Source organism: Hibiscus syriacus, unplaced genomic scaffold, assembly GCF_006381635.1.
Source record: "Hibiscus syriacus cultivar Baekdansim isolate YM2019G1 unplaced genomic scaffold, ASM638163v2 tig00111877_pilon, whole genome shotgun sequence".
NCBI lineage: Eukaryota > Viridiplantae > Streptophyta > Magnoliopsida > Malvales > Malvaceae > Hibiscus > Hibiscus syriacus.
The window spans coordinates 15,852-35,479 of NW_024063208.1; the positions used below are offsets into that span (position 1 = coordinate 15,852).

General features: G+C 34.4%; 1 protein-coding gene across 1 annotated transcript; it reads right to left on the reverse strand.

The window, feature by feature from the left end:
• Positions 1-505: 505 nt before the first annotated feature.
• Positions 506-2,607, reverse strand: LOC120172675 (peroxisomal nicotinamide adenine dinucleotide carrier-like). Its single transcript, XM_039180081.1, has 8 exons — positions 2,533-2,607; positions 2,309-2,363; positions 1,843-1,952; positions 1,566-1,633; positions 1,393-1,500; positions 1,218-1,286; positions 1,034-1,088; positions 506-832 (listed from the first exon to the last, which is right to left on the reverse strand). Exons 4-8 carry the CDS (start codon positions 1,572-1,574, stop codon positions 639-641), a joined length of 435 nt encoding a protein of 144 aa, XP_039036012.1. The 5' UTR covers positions 1,575-1,633; positions 1,843-1,952; positions 2,309-2,363; positions 2,533-2,607; the 3' UTR covers positions 506-638.
• Between the last annotated feature and the right edge of the window lie 17,021 nt (positions 2,608-19,628).

The window sequence follows — 19,628 nt, forward strand, 5'->3', positions numbered from 1 at the left end:
GATTATGAATAAATCAATATCTTGGTGGTATGGGGTCGTCTTCGGATGATGATGATTGTCTTGATGTTCATGATGACATTGACGATGATAGCGATTGTAAGTGATGATGATGTAACAATGAATTCTAAAAGAATTTCATGTTGTGCACTTGAGTAATTGTACATGACATGGGGTTTTACAGATTCCTATGTCAACTGCTGCTTTTATAATAGTGACAATTAATTACAAACAATTGATTATATGAACAAGGCAAGCAAAAATATTAAAAATGTAGACTTACTATAAGCAACAATAGAATCGAATTAAAAATTTAATCATACACTTTTTACTCTCTCCAAAGAGGGAAAATTGTTTTTACTTGAACCTTCATTTTCTTTGTAGCTTCTTGCTTTTCCCCTTTGTTCATACCAAGCATACCTATCTTTACAACATTGATGTGCACATTGTGAACATAAACAAATTTATTGTTGGTATTTCCAAATTCCTTTCAAGTGTTACAGGTCCATTTCAATGAGTAACAATGTTTTTATATATTGTTATTATATGCTATATTCAAGTTATATATTTTAACCAACTAGAAATTGTTGAAATAAATGGAGTTGGGGAATTGAGTGGGGGAAGGAGCACGAGAGTATTCACTAATGAGACTTGGATTTCGTGGCACGAATGCCATCTTTAATAAGCAACAGTCGAACACCCTTGACAAGTTCTTCTTTAACCATGAACAACACGGCGGCTGCAAGAACGCTTTGTACGATTTTCGTGCTCATGCCTTTGTAAAACTGGGCGAATCCTTCATACCGGATCATCTTTATAATAGCATCCAGAGTCCCTATATCGATGCACGTGATGGAATTATTAGAAATCAATTCATCCTTAAGTCCAAACATATAAACATGGTTCCACCGTCGGCTTTCATTTTCTCCAAATACAAACCAGAACACAATAGCCTTTTCGGGTTTGTCTCCGTTAGATGTTCATAGTTAGAAGACTCCGGAAGTTTGAGCATATCGTTTATCGAAACAATTCATACCTTTGTAACGATGCCTTTTGTCCCCGGTTGTAAGTTGTTTTGCTTGAAGTCTCGACTGAAAAAGCAACAAAGAAACAGATGGTTTCAACTCTTTTTTCGACCGAAAATGAAGGGTTATGTCACAATGGTTACTGCCATGTTGTTTTTCTTCTAAAAATGATATCTACATGTCATACGGTTGTACCTTCACGACGAGAAGAGGATATGTCACAACGGTAGCTCCAAGTTTTGCCAAAGCTCCGAGGAGAAATATCTAGCATAATTAGACGGTTCGTGTGTAGAGGTTAAACCTAGAGAAGAGACATTTTCAAGGAACACTGACGTAATTATTAGTAAAGGGAGATTAACTCAGAGTCAACCTCCAAAGCAGTTACTCCATTGTTGCTCTGCTTGTTAAGAGATCGCCTTTTCTTCAGCTTTTTTAACATTGTTTCGTACAGCATAAATTGTATCGATGGATTGCTCACCTGTTAGAAATATCAAGAACAATCAGACACACACTTAGCAGACGTAACAGTCACTTCTCACGTACCATTATCATGTTGGGAATACACCTTTCCAGAAGCCCAAAAGTCCAGCTTCATCATAGACTTCTTGAATCTGCAAGTATTCCATTTGCAAAAGAATGTAACAAAATATCTTGCATTTTGGTTGACATCACAAATTTTAAGATAATTACGATTACAGTAATATCTTTTTTAGGGTTTAAAACAACAATCCTACTATTTCAATTAGAGATAACTTGTATTTGATTCAATATTATAAGTGAATTACATAAAGAACAATACAGAGGAAGCAACTGTACGTACCACATGGCTCGTTCCATAAGAAAGAGGGTCAATGACAGGAAGAACTGTTTCCTCTGGAGCTGTTGTTGTCAATCTATTAGAATGGTCATTCTTAGCGATTTTGTATGAGTCTGCATTACAATCGTTGTTTAATTTAAATATGAACAAGCTGTAAAATGGAACAAGACGGATATTTTCAAACCGGATGCATGATTTAGAACTCGAAAGAAATACAATTTTTTATGTACCTAAGACAAAAGAGTTAAGACACATTTACTGCACTCAAGGGGCCCTATTTTCTCAGGGCATAATTATTTCCTGGGAATCTAGGATAATTAAAGACTCCAATTGGCTTACATCCAAAGTCCATGCTTATTATTATTCAGCTATAAGTTATTTGGACTTGGTGATGCATACAATGAAGTTTTGTTCCTTCTGTGTTTTACATCAAATAAGAAGCTCCCAGCAATGCACATTTTCTTTTTACCTGCATACGTGTCACAACTACCCAAATAGGATTTGTCAACAGCACATTTACACACCTACACAGAGAAGTGATTAAGCATATATTTAGGTCAGAGATAAAAAGAGAGAGAACTAATACACAATTTAGGATATTATAAGAGTAATTGGCATACATGCTTTACGATTTATAAAAGAGCTTTCAAAAGCTGATGCAGGGCAACATTAGAAACACATGACATTTATTACCCAGCTAAAGCCTACAACAAGTGAAGAAAGCATCCAACTGATCCATCACCAATCCCTCTTTTCTGACTTTGAAGGGCCGCAGTTTCAGCTTTGTTCCTAAATATTTGATAAAATAATATAAACCCTGTACCATAGAAGTAGTAAGTACACTAGGAATCCAGCAAAAACCGAACAAACAGAATACAGAAAATTTAAAGTCACTCAACAAAGAAAAAAACAGTTTATGAAAGCCAATAGCAAGCAATCTATTCCAATCACAGATCAGTAAGAAAGCCCAGTCCGAAAAGCATGTAAGAAAACTTAGTTAAGCAACAAAAATGGCTCCATGCAATATTCTCCATAGAGCTCACCAGATAGTTATCTGGAATTTGATTTAGCTCAATAGCATCTTAACACTAATTATAACATATCACTCCTGATTTCTATGGAATTAATCTCAAAACAAGCTACAGTTTATGCTTTACAGGAATATGGTATTTGCTATGTTCGTTTTCGCATATATTCTCCAGCTACAGTTGGGTTTTACAGGGATATGATACTCGGGATATTAGTTTTTCACAAATATTAGCAAAACTAAAAAATCGAAGAAAAAAAAACTAGAATAATAAATAAATAAATGCACTGGAGACAAATCTGCCATCACAAGGGACCACTTATCATTTTACATTGAAAGTCGCAATCCATTTATCAGTAAGTGCTCTTAGCCGGTTTACAGTAGCAAATTGCCAAATAGTATACATTAAGAAAGAACAATTTTCAAGGTAAGGATCACGGACAACTGGGGAACTAACTTTCTCAGTTTCAACGTAAACTAAAGCATAATATAAAGGGCAACGGTTCTTAAGTTCATGAATCCACTTCTAATTTTTCCCATCACTTTCTCGGCAACCAAACAAAGAAGGATATAGTATAAAACAACAAGCAATCAAAAAAAATCCCTATCATTATTAATTGAAGATTTAATTTAATTTGTTTAACTTGGCAACATTATCATTACTAAAATTAAAGTAATACAAGAACAGGAACAATCATACTAGAAATCGAAAAGGTTATCACCTGAGATGCAGCTGTACGACTAAAGAAGGCGTTAAGCCTCCATATAACCGTTCCCATCCTTCATTTTACAACCTATTAAACAAAAGCGAGCGAACAAATTCAAGACTAAACACGAAATTAACATCACTCTTCAAACTGTTAATACTATTGCTAATATTATAAATAATTGCTAATATTGCAAGAAAAAAAAGGAAGGTTTGAAAAATCAACAAGCAAGCGGTGCCTAACTTAAAACAGCTCAATTAGCATATTCCGTTAAATGTTCAGAAGTTTCCGTTAATTATAACGTAAAGCCGTCATCTAAAACTAAAATCATTGAAGAAAAAGACCTGGCACATTTGTTCAATGGTTCCGATTTTCCGTTTCTCTTTCTTGAGATCACGCTGTTTGTTGACGAGTATTTACCTGCAGATCAAAGTAGAAATTAGAACAAAATTTAAATAGATTTTTTGTTTTTAAATTTGAAAAGGGAAAGGAAGAAGTGAATCGTACAGTTTGAAGAGGATATGTTATGAGTTGAGCTATGATCCCTCCACCGGCTCCCGCCAGTCCATTGATCAAAGCGTCAGACATATTTTTGTCACCCGAGAAAATAAAGTAAAATTTTCTCGAGAAAATCGGGTGCTTGGAGACGTTGAAAGAGATCTAATGATTTTGGAGAGGAAAAATGAAGGAGAGAGGAAAAAGGAGAAGCAGCAGCGAAGGCTATCTCTGACTTAGTAGGTAACTTTTACTGTGCAGCGTCTAAAAAATATTAAAAAATAGTATGATCGATTAAATAAGTGACTTGTTAAAATTTAGACCGGTTATGTTATATCATTTAACCGAAAATATTATCAAGCACAACAACATATTAGGTAGCGCTTATATAATGTAATAGGTAACGCTTATATAATAAAATAGACATTTAACCGAAAATATTATTAAGTACAATAATAAATTAGGTAGCGTTTATATAATGTAATAGGTAGCACTTATATTGATCTATTTTTTCATAAAATCGGTAAATTTAAACCGGTTACATTATAAATTGACATATTATATTATGTATATCGGTTTCGATGTTTTCAGGATCGATACAATTTTAAATGTATTGACACTTTATGCGTGCAATTCGTTTGTGCTTTATTTTGGAAAAACGTATCGATACATATTTAAAGAGTGTCGATACATAATATAGACCTATTTGCTAATTAACCGGTATATTTTAACCTGTTACATTGAAAATTTATCTGTTACATAATAATTATCGATTTCGATGTTTCGAGGATCGATACTTTTTACAAATGTATCGATATTTTATGCGTACACCTCGTTTTCCATTCATTTTGAAAAAATGTATCGACACAAATTAAACAAAGTGTCGATACTTTATGTTGACATATTCTCTCATGAACCCGGTATATTTCTACCGGTTACATTGGAAATTTACCTATTACATTATAATTATCGACACAAAATCTAATAGTGTCGATATTTTATGTTAACTTGTTTTATAATTAAACAGTATATGTGTACTGGTTACATTGTCAATTTACATATTACATTATAATTATTTGTCATTAAAATAGTCTAATTTTACCTATTACTTTAAAGTTATTGAATTCTGTAGTTATTGTACATACCTGAATATGTCCTGCAAATTTAATGTTGTACCCACCCTTAAACTATCACCACTACCAATACCACATCCTATTGAAAGCACCACTGAAACATGTTGTTCAATGAACCTTTACTTACATACATCTCTATCAACTCCTGTTGGGACCACTGAAATTGCACAACAAAATTTTTGCCATGGATCATACGGATGCAGACAATGTTAAGCCAACCGAGGAATGCCATAAAGTACATAATGTTGATGAATCTGACATATTGGTTGGTAAGCTCTTCTCTTCACGTGATCAAGCTTGGTACTTTTACAAGGAATTCACACGGGAGAACATGGGTTTAGTGCACGTCGGGGAACAACATGGCTTGACATATAAGGGAATGTGAAGACACAAGAATTTTGTTGTTCCAAAGAAAGGTTTCAAGTATCAAAAGTCAATATCGTTGATCGTCAACGTGCTCATACGCCAATCACAAGAACATGATGCAAGGCTAGAATCATAGTTACAACAACAAATACAAACGATCAGTGGGTTATAAGTAAGTTATCAAAACATAATTATGCATTGCACTGCTGACACCATTTATGCATTCTAATAGAGCTGTAAGTAAGGCTGATATCGATGAGGCAACAGCATTGAAAGAGGTCGGTGTTGGCACGTCACAAGTAATGAAACTATTTAAAGCAGCAGGCAGGGGGTATCATAATGTTGGATTTACACATAAAGACCTCTACAATGCACTTCAAAGAGGCAAAGCAAAGGAAATCGTCGATGGGGATGTGAATGCGCTTATTGCTTACTTTGATTATAAGAAACATGATAATCTCGGGTTTTTTGTGACATACTAGGTAGACGAATCAGGGGAGTTGCATAATCTTATTTGGTCGGATTCTACATCGAGATCAGATTACATATGCTTCGGTGATGTAATTGCGTTCGACACAACGTACAAAGATAATTTGTATGGTCGACCAATTATGCCTATTGTCGGTAAATCATCACCATAACACAATTGTGTTTGCTACTGCCATAATCGCTGATAAGACATCTCAATCTTTCGAGTGGGTGCTACAGAATTTTTTAGAAGCCATGATGAACAAATCGCCTATTTCAGTTGTCACCGATGGGGATAGGGCAATGCAGAGCTATCAAATCTGTTATCCCTAATGCTAAGCACAGATTATGTTCTTGGCATATTTTTCGCAATGCACAAGCTAACATTGGTGACCCAAATTTACAGCAGCATTCCAAAATGATGGTTTCCTGGTGGACAACCGACGAATTTGATATTCAATGGCGTTCAGTTGTTTCAGAGTTCAACATCGAAAAGCATCCATGGGTGATTGAGAAGGGAAATACTCGGCACTTATGGGCACAAGCATATGTAACCGGTCATTTCTTTGCTAATATTCGTTCACACAAAGGTGTGAGTCTATGAATGCTTCACTCGCAATTGCACTGAAACACAAGAAGACATATTAGATGTTGTTCGTGCAATTGAAGATGGAATTAGTAGAATGCGTCTGAACGAGTTGAAGCGATTACTTAAGTTCCCAGACGAAGCCCTTCCTGATCACAAAACTGGTTGAATTTGAAAGTCTGCTTCTGAGATTTATACGCGCGAATCTTTTCGTGCGTTCCAAGAAGAACTTCAACGGGAGACATTGTACCAGATTCAGGAAGAGATTGAGTCCTTATCAGATGAATTTCAATATTTTTATTTGAAAAAATACAAAGAAAAAAATAGGACATTTGAAATTAGTTTTGATTCTCTTACGAAAACCCTAAATTCCTCATGCAGAAAATTCGAGACAGTTGGACTTCCATGTCGCCATCAACTTCACGTTTTGAAGCACTTGGATTACACATATTTGCCTGGGTCTTTGATTCAAATTAGGTGGACTAAGGATGCGAAGGCTTCTGCACCAGTTTTGTTGATTTTAATGTGCCTCCAGAAATAATGCAAATGACAAGGTTTGCTTCTCTACGTGCAACAACAAGTATGTTATGCTATACTGCATCAAAGACAGAAGCGTCTTTCAAACCGCAAGAGATGAGATGAAAAGATTAACAGAAGAATTGAGAACTCGTTTAGTTTGAATGATTCAGTCAATCGGAGCAGTGTATTAAACAACGTTCGCGACCCTCAACGAAATAACGCAAGCGAAAGAAGTAACAAAGAACAAGGTCGAGAAGAAAATTAGGCGATGTGGGTTCTGCAACGGTGAGGGACATACAAACTAACATGTCCTCAAGTCAAGCTAGGTTTGAATACAAGCACGCAGCCTACTTCAACTGAATTTTTTGAAGACGAAATGGACTGGTCATTCAGTCCCGCACATGATGTTAGAGACATTTGGAATAATGCAGACAACGATCTCCATATATCCTAAGTATCAACATGACTCCTACTGTGTATAAGAAACATGTACAACAACCTATTATTATTGCAAATAAAACAACATTCAATCATGTTTGAACATTACAACTATATTCGTATAAAATTAAAAACAATTCTTCAACAACTGAATACAACTATTATATGTAATGTTCAATCATGTACTCCTTACGTTGTAGGGATTCAGTCCCTAAACTCTCAAAGAAAACTTATCTTACCAATTCGTAGCTTACCATTTGGACCCTGAAAGGGTGTTTTATTAGCTATGCAGTCAACATGATTATGAGCTTCCTTTATCATTTTGCATTCAGTCAGACTGTAGAGATTTGAAATTTGTAATCAATTAAAAGATCTTAAACACTTGAATCCAATTACCATTTCTCAAGAACAATTACATGAATACATTGATATTTACTGGTCGCTTTCGATTTTCTTCAATGTTGATACGCTGGGGCTCCATTTTAAGTTCATCACCGTCGGAGTGGAAGAGTTCTTTGCCTTTAGGGTTTTTCGATTTGGGTTTTGTATATATAAGAAAAAAACACTCGTAATTTTAAAAAGTATCGACACAAATGAATAAAGTGTCGATACATATTGTAGACCTATTATGTCATAAAACCAGTATATTTCAACCGGTTACATTGTAAAGTGGCCTATTACATTATCATTACGGGTTTCGATGTTTTTAGGATAGACACTTTTTATAAATGTATCGACACTTTTTCATGAACTTGTTTGGAAAATTTAGTATGGACATAAAGTGTCGACACAAATGTATAAAGTATCGATACATTATGTATAACTTTTTTTTAATAACCGGTATGTTTAAACCGGTTACATTGTTATGTTACCTATTACATTATATTATGTGTTTCGATGTTTTTGGGATCGACACTGGTTATAAATGTATCGACACATTTTCGTGAACTTGTTTGGAAAATTTTATTATGGACATGTCGACACAAATGTATAAGTATCGATACATTATGTATACCTTTCTTTTTTAATAACCGTATATTTAGACCGGTTATATTGTTATGTTACCTATTACATTATAATTATGTGTTTCGATGTTTTTGGGATCGACCTTGTTATAAATGTATCGACACTTTTTTCGTGCACTTGGTTTGGAAATACATTATGGACAACATGTATCGGCACAAATGAATAAAGTGTCGATACATATTGTAGACCTATTTTCTCATAAAACATGTAAATTTAAACCGTTACATTGTAAAGTGACCTATTACATTATAGTTGGTTTCGATGTTTTTGGGATCGACACTTGATATAAAATGTGTCAACACTTATTTGTGAACTTGTTTTGGTTGGAAAATACATTATGGACACAAAGTATCGACACAAATGTATAAAGTGTCGACACTTTATGTATACCTCTTTTCTCATAAACCGGTATATTTAGACTGGTTACATTGTTATTTTACCTATTACATTATGTTGAGTTAATCGATCGACAGAATCGGCCAAGAGGGGTGAATTGGCAATTAAAATTTTGGTGGAAGCTTTTGCAGAAAATTGAAAAGATTTGCACAGTGATTTAGAGTGGTTCGACTTTCTCAACCAAAGTCTACGTCCACTACCTTAGCTATCCACACTAAGGATTTTCCACAAATTCACTAATTTGTCTTTCTTTTGAGGACAAAGAGTAACCTTACAAACCCTCAAGAATTATACCCCAAATTCTTGAGAAAACTCTCTCCCAAAGAGAACAATACAAATTTGCAAACTTACAAGGAAATCCTCACAAGGTAGATAGTTTGCACAATTCTAGAACAAAGAAAAGAACACTCAAGAATGAATACAATTTAGTACAAAAGTGTTTTTGAAAGAAAAATGAATATTTAATGAAAATAGGCTTGAATGCTCAAACTTGAGGTTTGATGCTTTCTCTTTGATTCTCTCTTGATTCTAGTTGCTTGATGTTTCTTGTTGTTGATCATTGCTTCTAAACTTGTTTAAATACTCCTTGAATCAATTCTGAACGTTGGTGATAATTAGTGAAGTCAATAGAGCCGTTTGTGTGAAAACAATTAATTTTCTGGGTGAGAGTGTCTCATGCATTGATGCATGACCATTATGCATATGTGCATCAGTGTAAAATTTCAAATATTTTGACCGTTGGACTCCTAGTGCATCGTGCACTAAGAGTGCATCGATGCATGAAGTGCATTCGATGTTTGAAAAATAGCCTGGTGCATCGATGCATCAAATGCATTCGATGTTTTAATTAAATCAGAGTGCATAGATGCATGAAGAGTGCATCGGTACATGAAATGCATTTGATGTTTCAATTTATTCATTGATGCATCGATGCATGGTATTGATGCATCGGTGCATGCCTTTGAAAAATTGATTTAAGGCTTGATTTTGGTTCAAAATACTTTGTGAAAATTGTTTCAAAAATAGTTTAAGTACAAATCACAATTTTACACATTTAGTAAGGATTAAAATTGATCTTCAAAGACTTGGAGTAATAATTTGATATTCGATTGAATCGAATATAAATTGTAAAATCATTTGTAAAATCTTAAATTTAATTTGTTATATCGAAATATCAAAATGTTTTCAACAATCTCCCCCTTTTTGATATAACAAACACTTGGGAATTTTAAGATTTAGAAAATTATTTTTGAAATCAACTTTTGAATTTGAAAATTAAAATTACTCCCCCTTACTATGACACACATCTTCTCCCTCTTTTTGTTAAATAAAAAACCTAAAAACTGTTTAAACAAGAATGTTTGAGAAACTTAAGCCAATTGATTTATTAATTATTAGCTGCTAAGATCACAATCAAAAGAGAGATTAACCATTAGTTTCTTAAATCAATATTCATATAACATGCAATGGATAATTGGGTCATATGTCTATGATGCAAAAAAAAATTTAACCAAACCAAATATATATATATGAAGTTCAAGCATTCATAAAATAAGTCAACCATCCATCAACCAACAAAGTTAAAGTATCCAAAAACAAACAACCAAAAATATCAAATCAATCCAAGTGTTAAAATCAAGAAAGCATGACAAGAAATACAATCTACTCCATCGGAGGATCGGGAGGAGGAGGATAATGAGCTCGAACTTCAAGAGTCAGAGCATCCATACATCACGCATCTCCCTCTGAAACTCGTAATCTGAGACTCCATGGAAGCAAATCGTAGATCAAACGCCTCTAAAAAGGATCGAAAATAAGGTGGTGTTTGATCTTCTTGCCGAGTGGGTTCCGGTGCATTAGCTGGATCGTCAATATCTTGAAATATCCCTTGAAGCTTGGGATCGACATCCGCAGTCGGAGGAGGAGGAGAACGAGAAGAACTAGCTCCCGGAGTTTGTTTATTCGGTCGGAAGACCCAAAACCGGTGCGTTCATCTGAACCCAATCCGCTTTCTTTAAAGAATGAGATTGATTTGATTTTGGAGAGGGATGGAGTGTCGAGAGAAACGTCTAGACCAATTTGATAAACATGTTACTAAGTAGACATCCGTAGGCTAATGTTTCAACATGTTTAGAAGGAACAATGTTTACGATGTCTACTATTTGGCTAAAATGACCTGTGGAAGATTTATTTTGATTTTATTTTATACAATACATCCACCATAATCCCTAGCACGTAGAGTGAAGTACCTACCAGCAGAAGGACGAAACCACCAAGAAATAATAAAATAAGGAAACGGTCGTGATGGGTTCGAAGGGTAACTGACACTAGCATTAGGGGTTAGGATAAGCCACAGATTCTTTTTCGTCAAACACACATCATCATCTAACCCGAAATGAGAAGCAATAGTGCGGAATCAACAACAATGTACTGTCCTAGAAGATAGGATCTAATTCCGATGGTTCCACATTGGGTTTGATTTTGAATATAGACCGCATTGGAATAGAAAATGTAGACTAATTGTGGAAACGATAGGTTGAAGCGGTTTATCAAACTTCCATTGTTTTAAGAATTGGGAGGTATTCAAAGTCAATTTTGTTCATGGCTTGAAGCGGGGAATACTTTCTTCCCGAATTCTATAGGATTGGAATGACTCAATGTATCTATTGTAAAGGTCATTTCTACGACGCTCTGGCTTATTGAAACAAGAACTCAATAGGCCACTAGAAGTTTGAGGAACGGGATTAGGAGGTAGAGGAACGGAAGGAAGATGTGAACGACTAGAGAAGTCCTAGGACGTTTGGATTACATGGTAAGGGTCGGAATAAGAAAATCTACCTGCAAATTGAAACACATGTATGTACAATAATCAATCCCAAACTCAATTGAGTCCTCAATAATTCAAGGTTCTCTAAACCGAATCCTAATGGCAAGGTTTTGAAAACTATTGAAATAATGTTTGTAAAATTATAAGATGTATAGTTTTCATGAAAAACAACATAATTAAATCAAAAACTCAAATTAAAATTAATTTCAGAATTTCGATTTTTTTTATTTCGAAAATTAAAAAAAAATTGAAAATCTGTGAGTTTTTTGATGAAATTAGTTGGAAATCGAGTTTCTAATCATCAAACATTCAATGCCCGATATAATGTTCATCCTAGAACTAATCAACTAGTTCTAAAATCAAAAATCAATAAAGTAGGTTTTTGAAATATTACCTTGAAAATTTTGGATTGAGAGGGATGAAGAGATGTTTTGCACGATTTGATTATAAAATCTTTTCCTTATCTAAGGGTTTTGTAAAACTACCGCCAATTGGTGCAAAGTATCAACAAATTCTAGAACTACATATTCCTTAGCGACATGGTCTCTAAAAGTGATGTCTAATTTCAATATGTTAGTTCTAGAGTGTTGGATGGGATTTTTGAGACAAATAGCACTAGTATTGTCACACTTGATAGGAATAGTACTTACTTCAATTCCATAATCAAAAAGTTGTTGTTTCATCCATAAAACTTGTGCACAACTACCGGCTGAAATGTATTCCGCTTCAGTGGTAGATAATGCAACACACAATTTGTTTCTTTGAAAACCAAGAAATCAGCATATTTCCAAGGAATTGGCAAGTATCAGAGGTGCTTTCCTATCTAATTGCATTCTCCATAATCCACATCTGAGAAGGCATGCAAGCTAAAGCTAGAGTCTCTAGGATACCAAAGTCCTATACTAGGAGTGTCCTTAAGGTATCTAAAGATCCTCTAACAGCTAGTAAATGTGATTCTTTAGGACATGATTGAAACCTAGCACACAGCAAACACTAAACATAATACGGTCTACTTGCGGTTAGATAAACAATGAACCAATCATGGATCTATATAATTTAACATCACACATTTACCTCCTTCTCCAAGTCAAGCTTTGTAAAAGAACTTATTGGAGTGGCATAGGGTTTCCCATTTCCAATCCAAATTTCTTGAGCTTCCTAGTACTTAGCTTGATTGATGAAGATGCCATCTTTTTTTGCTTGATTTGGAGTCCCAAGAAATATGAGAGGTCCCCCATCATGCTCATCTCGAACTCACTTTGCAATAGCTTAGAAAATCTTGGCAAAGAACATCATTAGTAGAACCAAATATTTATATCATCAACATAAATTTGAACTACTAATAAATCTTTACCTTTTCTCTTTAAAAACACTGTAGTGTCAACCTTTCCTTTGAAAAACCTTTTTCAATTAAAAAATTTGACAATCTTTCATACCAAGCTCTAGGAGCTTGTTTTAAACTATAAAGAGCTTTTGTCAATTTAAAAACATTATTCGGAAAATTTAAATCTTCAAAACCTGGAGGTTGTTCCACATACACTTCTTCTTTTATAAAACCATTAAAAATGCACTTTTAACATCCATTTGATATATTTAAATTCATTTAAACATGCAAATGCTAATAACATTCTAATTGCTTCCTCCTAGCTATGGGAACGTATGTTTCATCATAGTCTATGCCTTCTTCTTGAGTATAGCCTTGAGCAACAAGTCTAGCCTTGTTCCTCACTATATTACCACTTTCATCAAGCTTATTTCTAAATACCCATCTAGTACCTACGTAGTTTTATTACTAGGCCTTTCAACTAATGTCCATACTTTACTTCTCTCAATGATTTAATTCTTCTTGCATAGCCATATCCAATGTTCATCTTTTAATGCTTCTTTGATGTTCTTAGGCTCTATATGAAATAATGCAACATAATTACAAATTTCTAAGAGAAGATCGATAGTTACCCTTTTAGATGGATCACCTATAATTTCACCATCCTTGACATAGTTGTACTCTCTTTGATAAGACTTCCCTTTCTTCAATGGTTGGATTCTCGAGGGATCATGAGTTTCCTCATCATCCTTGTTTCTTCCTTTGATGATGATTCTCCAACGTCATGTCTAACGTCATTTATATTTACAATGCCTACATCATCATTAACACAATAATCCTTTCTCGGAAGGGGATTATCATCGAAAACAACATGTATAGACTCTTCTACAACTAAAGTTATTTTATTAAATACACAATAAGCTTTAGAATTTAAGGAATAACCCAGAAAAATTCCTTCATCACTTTTAGCATCAAATTTGCCATGGTTTTCTTTACCGTTGTTTAAAACAAAACATTTACATCCAAAAGGATGAAAATAACTAATGTTAGGCTTTTTATTTTTGAAAATTTCATATGGAGTTTTCTTTCAAATTGGCCTAATCATTACTCGATTTATAACATAACAGGCGGTATTTGTGGCTTCCGCCCAAAAATATTTTGGCAAATTATTTTCACAAAGCATGGTTCTAGCCATTTCTTCTAAAGTTCGATTTTTCCTCTCAACAACTCTATTTTGCTGAGGGGGTTCTAGGTGCTGAAAAATATGGCTAATACCATTAGAATTACAAATTCAATAAATCCAAGATTTTCAAATTAAGTTTCATGATCACTTCTAACACTTGTGATAGGTAACCTTTTTCATTTTTGATAATTTTTAAAAATGTGATGAAATGTTCTAATGCTTCATCTTTTGTACTTAAGAATAGAACCCAAGTATATCTAGAATAGTCATATACCAAGACAAATGCATATTGTTTTCCACCCAAGCTAGTCTAGTTGGCCCAAAAAGATCTAAATAGATCAATTGTAAACTCTACTAGTTTGATACATCATTAATGGATTTAAAAGAAACTCGCTTTTGTTTTCCTTTAGCACAAGCATCACAGATTTTATCATTATCAAATTTAAGCTTAGGCAAACCTCTTACTAGGTTTCCTTGAATTAACCGTTGCAAAACACTCATACTAGCATGTCCTAGTCTCCTATGCCATAACCAATATCATGCTCACCTTAGCAACTAGGCATAATTAGTCATATCAAAAATCTAAATGCACCATGTATATGTTTCCTATTCTATGACCAACAAGCATAATCCAATTAGATGCAATGTCATGACTTTACAACCATTAATTTCAAATAACATTGAATACTTTATCGCATAATTGACTAATACTCAATAGATTGTGCTTTAATCCATTCACATATAAACATTTTTAATTTGTATGGAAGAGGTATTACCTATTGTACCAATACCTTCAATGTGACCTTTGAATTGTCCTCCAAAAGTCTTCTCTCCATTTTTGGCGTTAAGCTCAATGAACCGGCTTTTGTCTCCGGTCATGTGTTGAGCATCCACTATCAAGGGTACCATGAATTTGAATTTGTTTCCCGTTCCTTGTAGCAATGCTCCTTTCCCTACAAACATAGATTAATTTTTGATTTTTGGTACCCACTTCTTTTGGGTCCGTATTCATTAGTTTCCAAAATCCTAGTCCCCTTAGGTATCCATTTGTGTAGGATATCTTTATCTTTAGTAATGAGTTCTTTAGGAACCCACATACTTCTAACGATTTTTTCCATTAGAGGTTCTTTGGGGACCTCTATGATTGTAGTTTCTAAAACTTTTTAACAAAGTTGGATTTTGAATTTTCACCTTTTTCAAAATGTTTTGTTCCAACTTTATCAAAAGAAGTTTAAGATCATCAATTTTCTTTTGATGATCATCGTTGATCTTTGAAAGTAAATTTTGCAAATCTAAATTTTCTTTTCAAACTCTTCTAGTTTGATTTTGCAAATCTTTGATTTTACTTTCAAGATCGTTGTTGGTTTTGGATATGAGTTTGTTTTTTATTTTTCAATTTTGAAACATCATTTTTATATTTTAAAAATATTTCTCATATCCGAAGCAAACCCATTATATTCCTCTAATAATCATCATAGGATAAATCATCAAAATCGGATGAGTTAGTGGTTACCTTAGAATCTTCCCCGAATGCCATCAAGAACAAGTTAGCTACTTCTTGTTCGTCTTCATCGAAACTTCTTCATCGCTCCATGTAGCCACATGAGCCTTATGCTTATTCTTTGATTGACCCTTTTTCTTCAATTGTGGGCAATCATATTTGACATGCCCCAGCTTTTTGCATCCATAGCAAAGATTGGGTCCTTCTCTTTCGGTTCATTTTGAGGCCTTCATTTCGTTTGAATTTTCTTCCTCGATAAGGTCTCATCATTTTTCTGAACCGTTTGGCAAACAATGCCATTTCTTCGTCATCGTCATCGTCATTCGAATCACTCTCATCTTTTGTGGATTTGAGAGCAACTCCAATGTTTTTCTTCTTCTCTTTCTCCTTTGGTGTCTCGTCGATCTTGTCGAGGTTCACCTCATCTTCGAGCATCATTTCATGAGTGAGGAGTGACTCAATTAGCTCTTCAAGATTTAAGGACGTTAAGTCCTTAGACTCGATGATTGTCGTCTTCTTTGATTGCCACGATTTTGGGAGGGAGTAGACTAACTTCCTCACAAGCTTTTCATTTGAAATGATCTCTCCATATGATTTGAGACCATTGACAATTGTTGAAAATCTATCCGTCATAGCTTTGATATCTTCATTTGGTTTCATCCTAAAATTTTCATAGCTATGCATTAGAATACTAATTTTAGATTTCTTTACCTCATCGGTACCTTCATGAGTGACTTGAAGTTTGTCCCTATTTCTTTGGCGGTTGTACGATGAAACTCTTCCGTATTCATCTGGTCCAAGAGAATTAAAAAAGATATGGATGGCTTTGGAGTTGAGCTGGAACATTCTAGTCTCTCCTTCACTCCACAACCTTGGATGAGTGAGAGGTTTAATGTATCTTTCTTCTACGTCATTCCATGCTCCTATGTCACTTGCTTGAATAAAGTACATCATTCTATTCTTCCAATAGGCATAGTTAGCTCCATTGAAGAAAGGAGGCTTGTTGACGGCCATCGAAATCGATGTAACTCTTCCCGAATTGAATCAAGAGGCGATTAAACCTTCAAATGAGTGAGGCTGTGATACCAATTGTTGAGTTAATTGATCGACGGAATTGGCCAAGAGGGGGGTGAATTGGCAATTAAAAATTTTGGTGGAAGCTTTTGCAGAAATTGAAAGATTTACACAGTGATTTAGAGTGGTTCGACTTTCTCAACCAAAGTCTACGTCCACTACCTTAGCTATCCACACTAAGGATTTCCCACAAATTCACTAATTTTTCTTTCTTTTGAGGACAAAGAGTAACCTTACAAACCCTCAAGAATTATACCCCAAATTTTTGAGAAAACTCTCTCCCAAAGAGAACAATACAAATTTGCAAACTTACAAGGAAATCCTCACAAGGTAGATTGTTTGCACAATTCTAAAACAAAGAAAAGAACACTCAAGAATGAATACAATTGAGTACAAAAGTGTTCTTGAAAGCAAAATGAATATTGAATAAAAAATAGGCTTGAAATGCTCAAACTTGAGGTTTGATGCTTTCTCTTTGATTCTCTCTTGATTCTAGTTGCTTGATGTTTCTTGTTGTTGATCAATGGCTTCTAAACTTGTTTAAATACTCCTTGAATCAATTCTGAACATTGGTGATAATTAGTGAAGTCAATAGAGCCGTTATTGTGTGAAAACAATTAATTTTCTGGGTGGGAGCGTCTCATGCATCGATGCATGACCATTATGCATCTGTGTATCAGTGTAAAATTTCAAATATTTTGACCGTTGGACTTCTAGTGCATTGGTGCAGTAAGAGTGCATCGATGCATGAAGTGCATTCGATGTTTGAAAAATAGCCTGGTGCATCGATGCATGGCTTGTGCATCGATGCATCAAATGCATTCGATGTTTTAATTAAATCAGAGTGCATCGATGCATGAAGAGTGCATCGGTGCATGAAATGCATTCGATGTTTCAATTTATTCATTGATACATCGATGCATGGTATTGATGCATCGGTGCATGCCTTTGAAAAATTGATTTAAGGCTTGATTTTGGTTCGAAATACTTTGTGAAAATTGTTTCAAAAATAGTTTAAGTACAAATCACAATTTTACACATATAGTAAGGATTAAAATTGATCTTCAAAGACTTGGAGTAGTAATTTTATATTCGATTGAATCGAATATAAATTGTAAAATCATTTGCAAAATCTTAAATTTAATTTGTTATATCAAAATATCAAAAATGTTTTCAACACATTATAATTATGGGTCTCAATGTTTTTGGGATCGATACTTTTTATAAATGTATCGACATTTTGTTCGTGCACTTGGTTTGGAAATACATTCTGGACAACATGTATCGACACGAATGAATAAAGCAAATTTATTATGCACATTATAATTAGTGTTGATATTTCAACAATCCTCAAATGTATTGGTGTACAAAGAAGCAAATATGGATATAAAAGCCCAACCAATCAACCAACAACAATTTGGAGATCAAATGTCGTTATATATTTGGAGAAATCAACCTAAATGAAACACGAGGGAAATCCTGACCATAATTGCGTCTCCTCCCCCGTCTCTCATTGCTTGGTCGTCTTCATTGTCCTCCCTCTCTAGATCTAATCTGACATCCTTGACACGCTTCCAGCCGACTTTTTCAACAAAATCATATCCCACTTTTTTAATAAATAACATGTCAATCTTGCGGGTTAATCGAACAGGGGCATCAAGCGAAAAATCAACTTCTTCTTTTTTCAACAGATGGGTGATAACACATCCATATGGTAGTGAAGTTGAAATTGATGCTCCCTTTGTGACCATATATAAAAATGTTTTAAACATCAGTTTAGCAATGTATGGAGCCGTTTTGGATCTATACTTTGCTATCCACCAATAATCGCTGTCTCGAATCGTTGAATGTTTTCCCCCAGAAGGCTGAATAAACCAAGTCAGCATTTTGTGAAACACTCTCGCCTCTACATCTAGGTTAATTGGGCTATTTCTATCAACCCGTTTTATTGTAGTATCTAAGTCAGTTTCATCTGAATCCCCTTTATTCTCGACACCTATACCAGAAGCAATAGTCTCCGGAGATATATATATCCTTCCCCATGACATGGGAATTAATTCATATTATATTACTCTTATTAGGCTCATACTTGAAGGAAGCATTGTTGTAGAATACTCTAACTAGGTTGGGGTAATATGTTGGTTCTACACCGAGGAATTCAAGCCAACCCCACTATGTAAATGTGGATTTAAAACTAAAATCATATTTACCATCGAACAAGAAACTCAGGTCAATGACACAAAGTATCGACACAAATTAAAAAAGTGTCGATACTTCATGTACCCCTGTTTTCTCATAAACCGGTGTATTTAGACCAGTTAGATTGATAATTTACCTATAACATTATAATTATGGGTCTCGATGTTTTTGGGATCGATACTTTTTATAAATGTATCGACACATTATGGTGACCTTGGTAAGGAAATCATTCTGGACACAAAGTATCGACACAAATTAAAAAAGTGTCGATACTTCATGTACACATGTTTTCTCATAAACCGATGTATTTAGACGGTTAGATTGATAATTTTCCTATTACATTATAATTATGGGTCTCGATGTTTTTGGGATCGATACTTTTTATAAATGTATCGACACATTATGGTAACCTTGGTAAGGAAATCATTCTAGTAACAAAGTATCACACAAATTAAAAAAGTGTCGATACTTCATGTACACCTGTTTTCTCATAAACCAGTGTATTTAGACCGGTTAGATT

What these genes read in the sequence shown, in the direction of transcription:
- LOC120172675 (XM_039180081.1), bottom strand. An exon ending in ATGGAGTAACTGCTTTGGAG is followed by an intron (nt 1,287 to 1,392) that starts GTTGACTCTGAG and finishes TAATTATGCTAG; the next exon opens with ATATTTCTCCTCGGAGCTTT. An exon ending in CAAAAGGCATCGTTACAAAG is followed by an intron (nt 833 to 1,033) that starts GTATGAATTGTT and finishes GCATCGATATAG; the next exon opens with GGACTCTGGATGCTATTATA.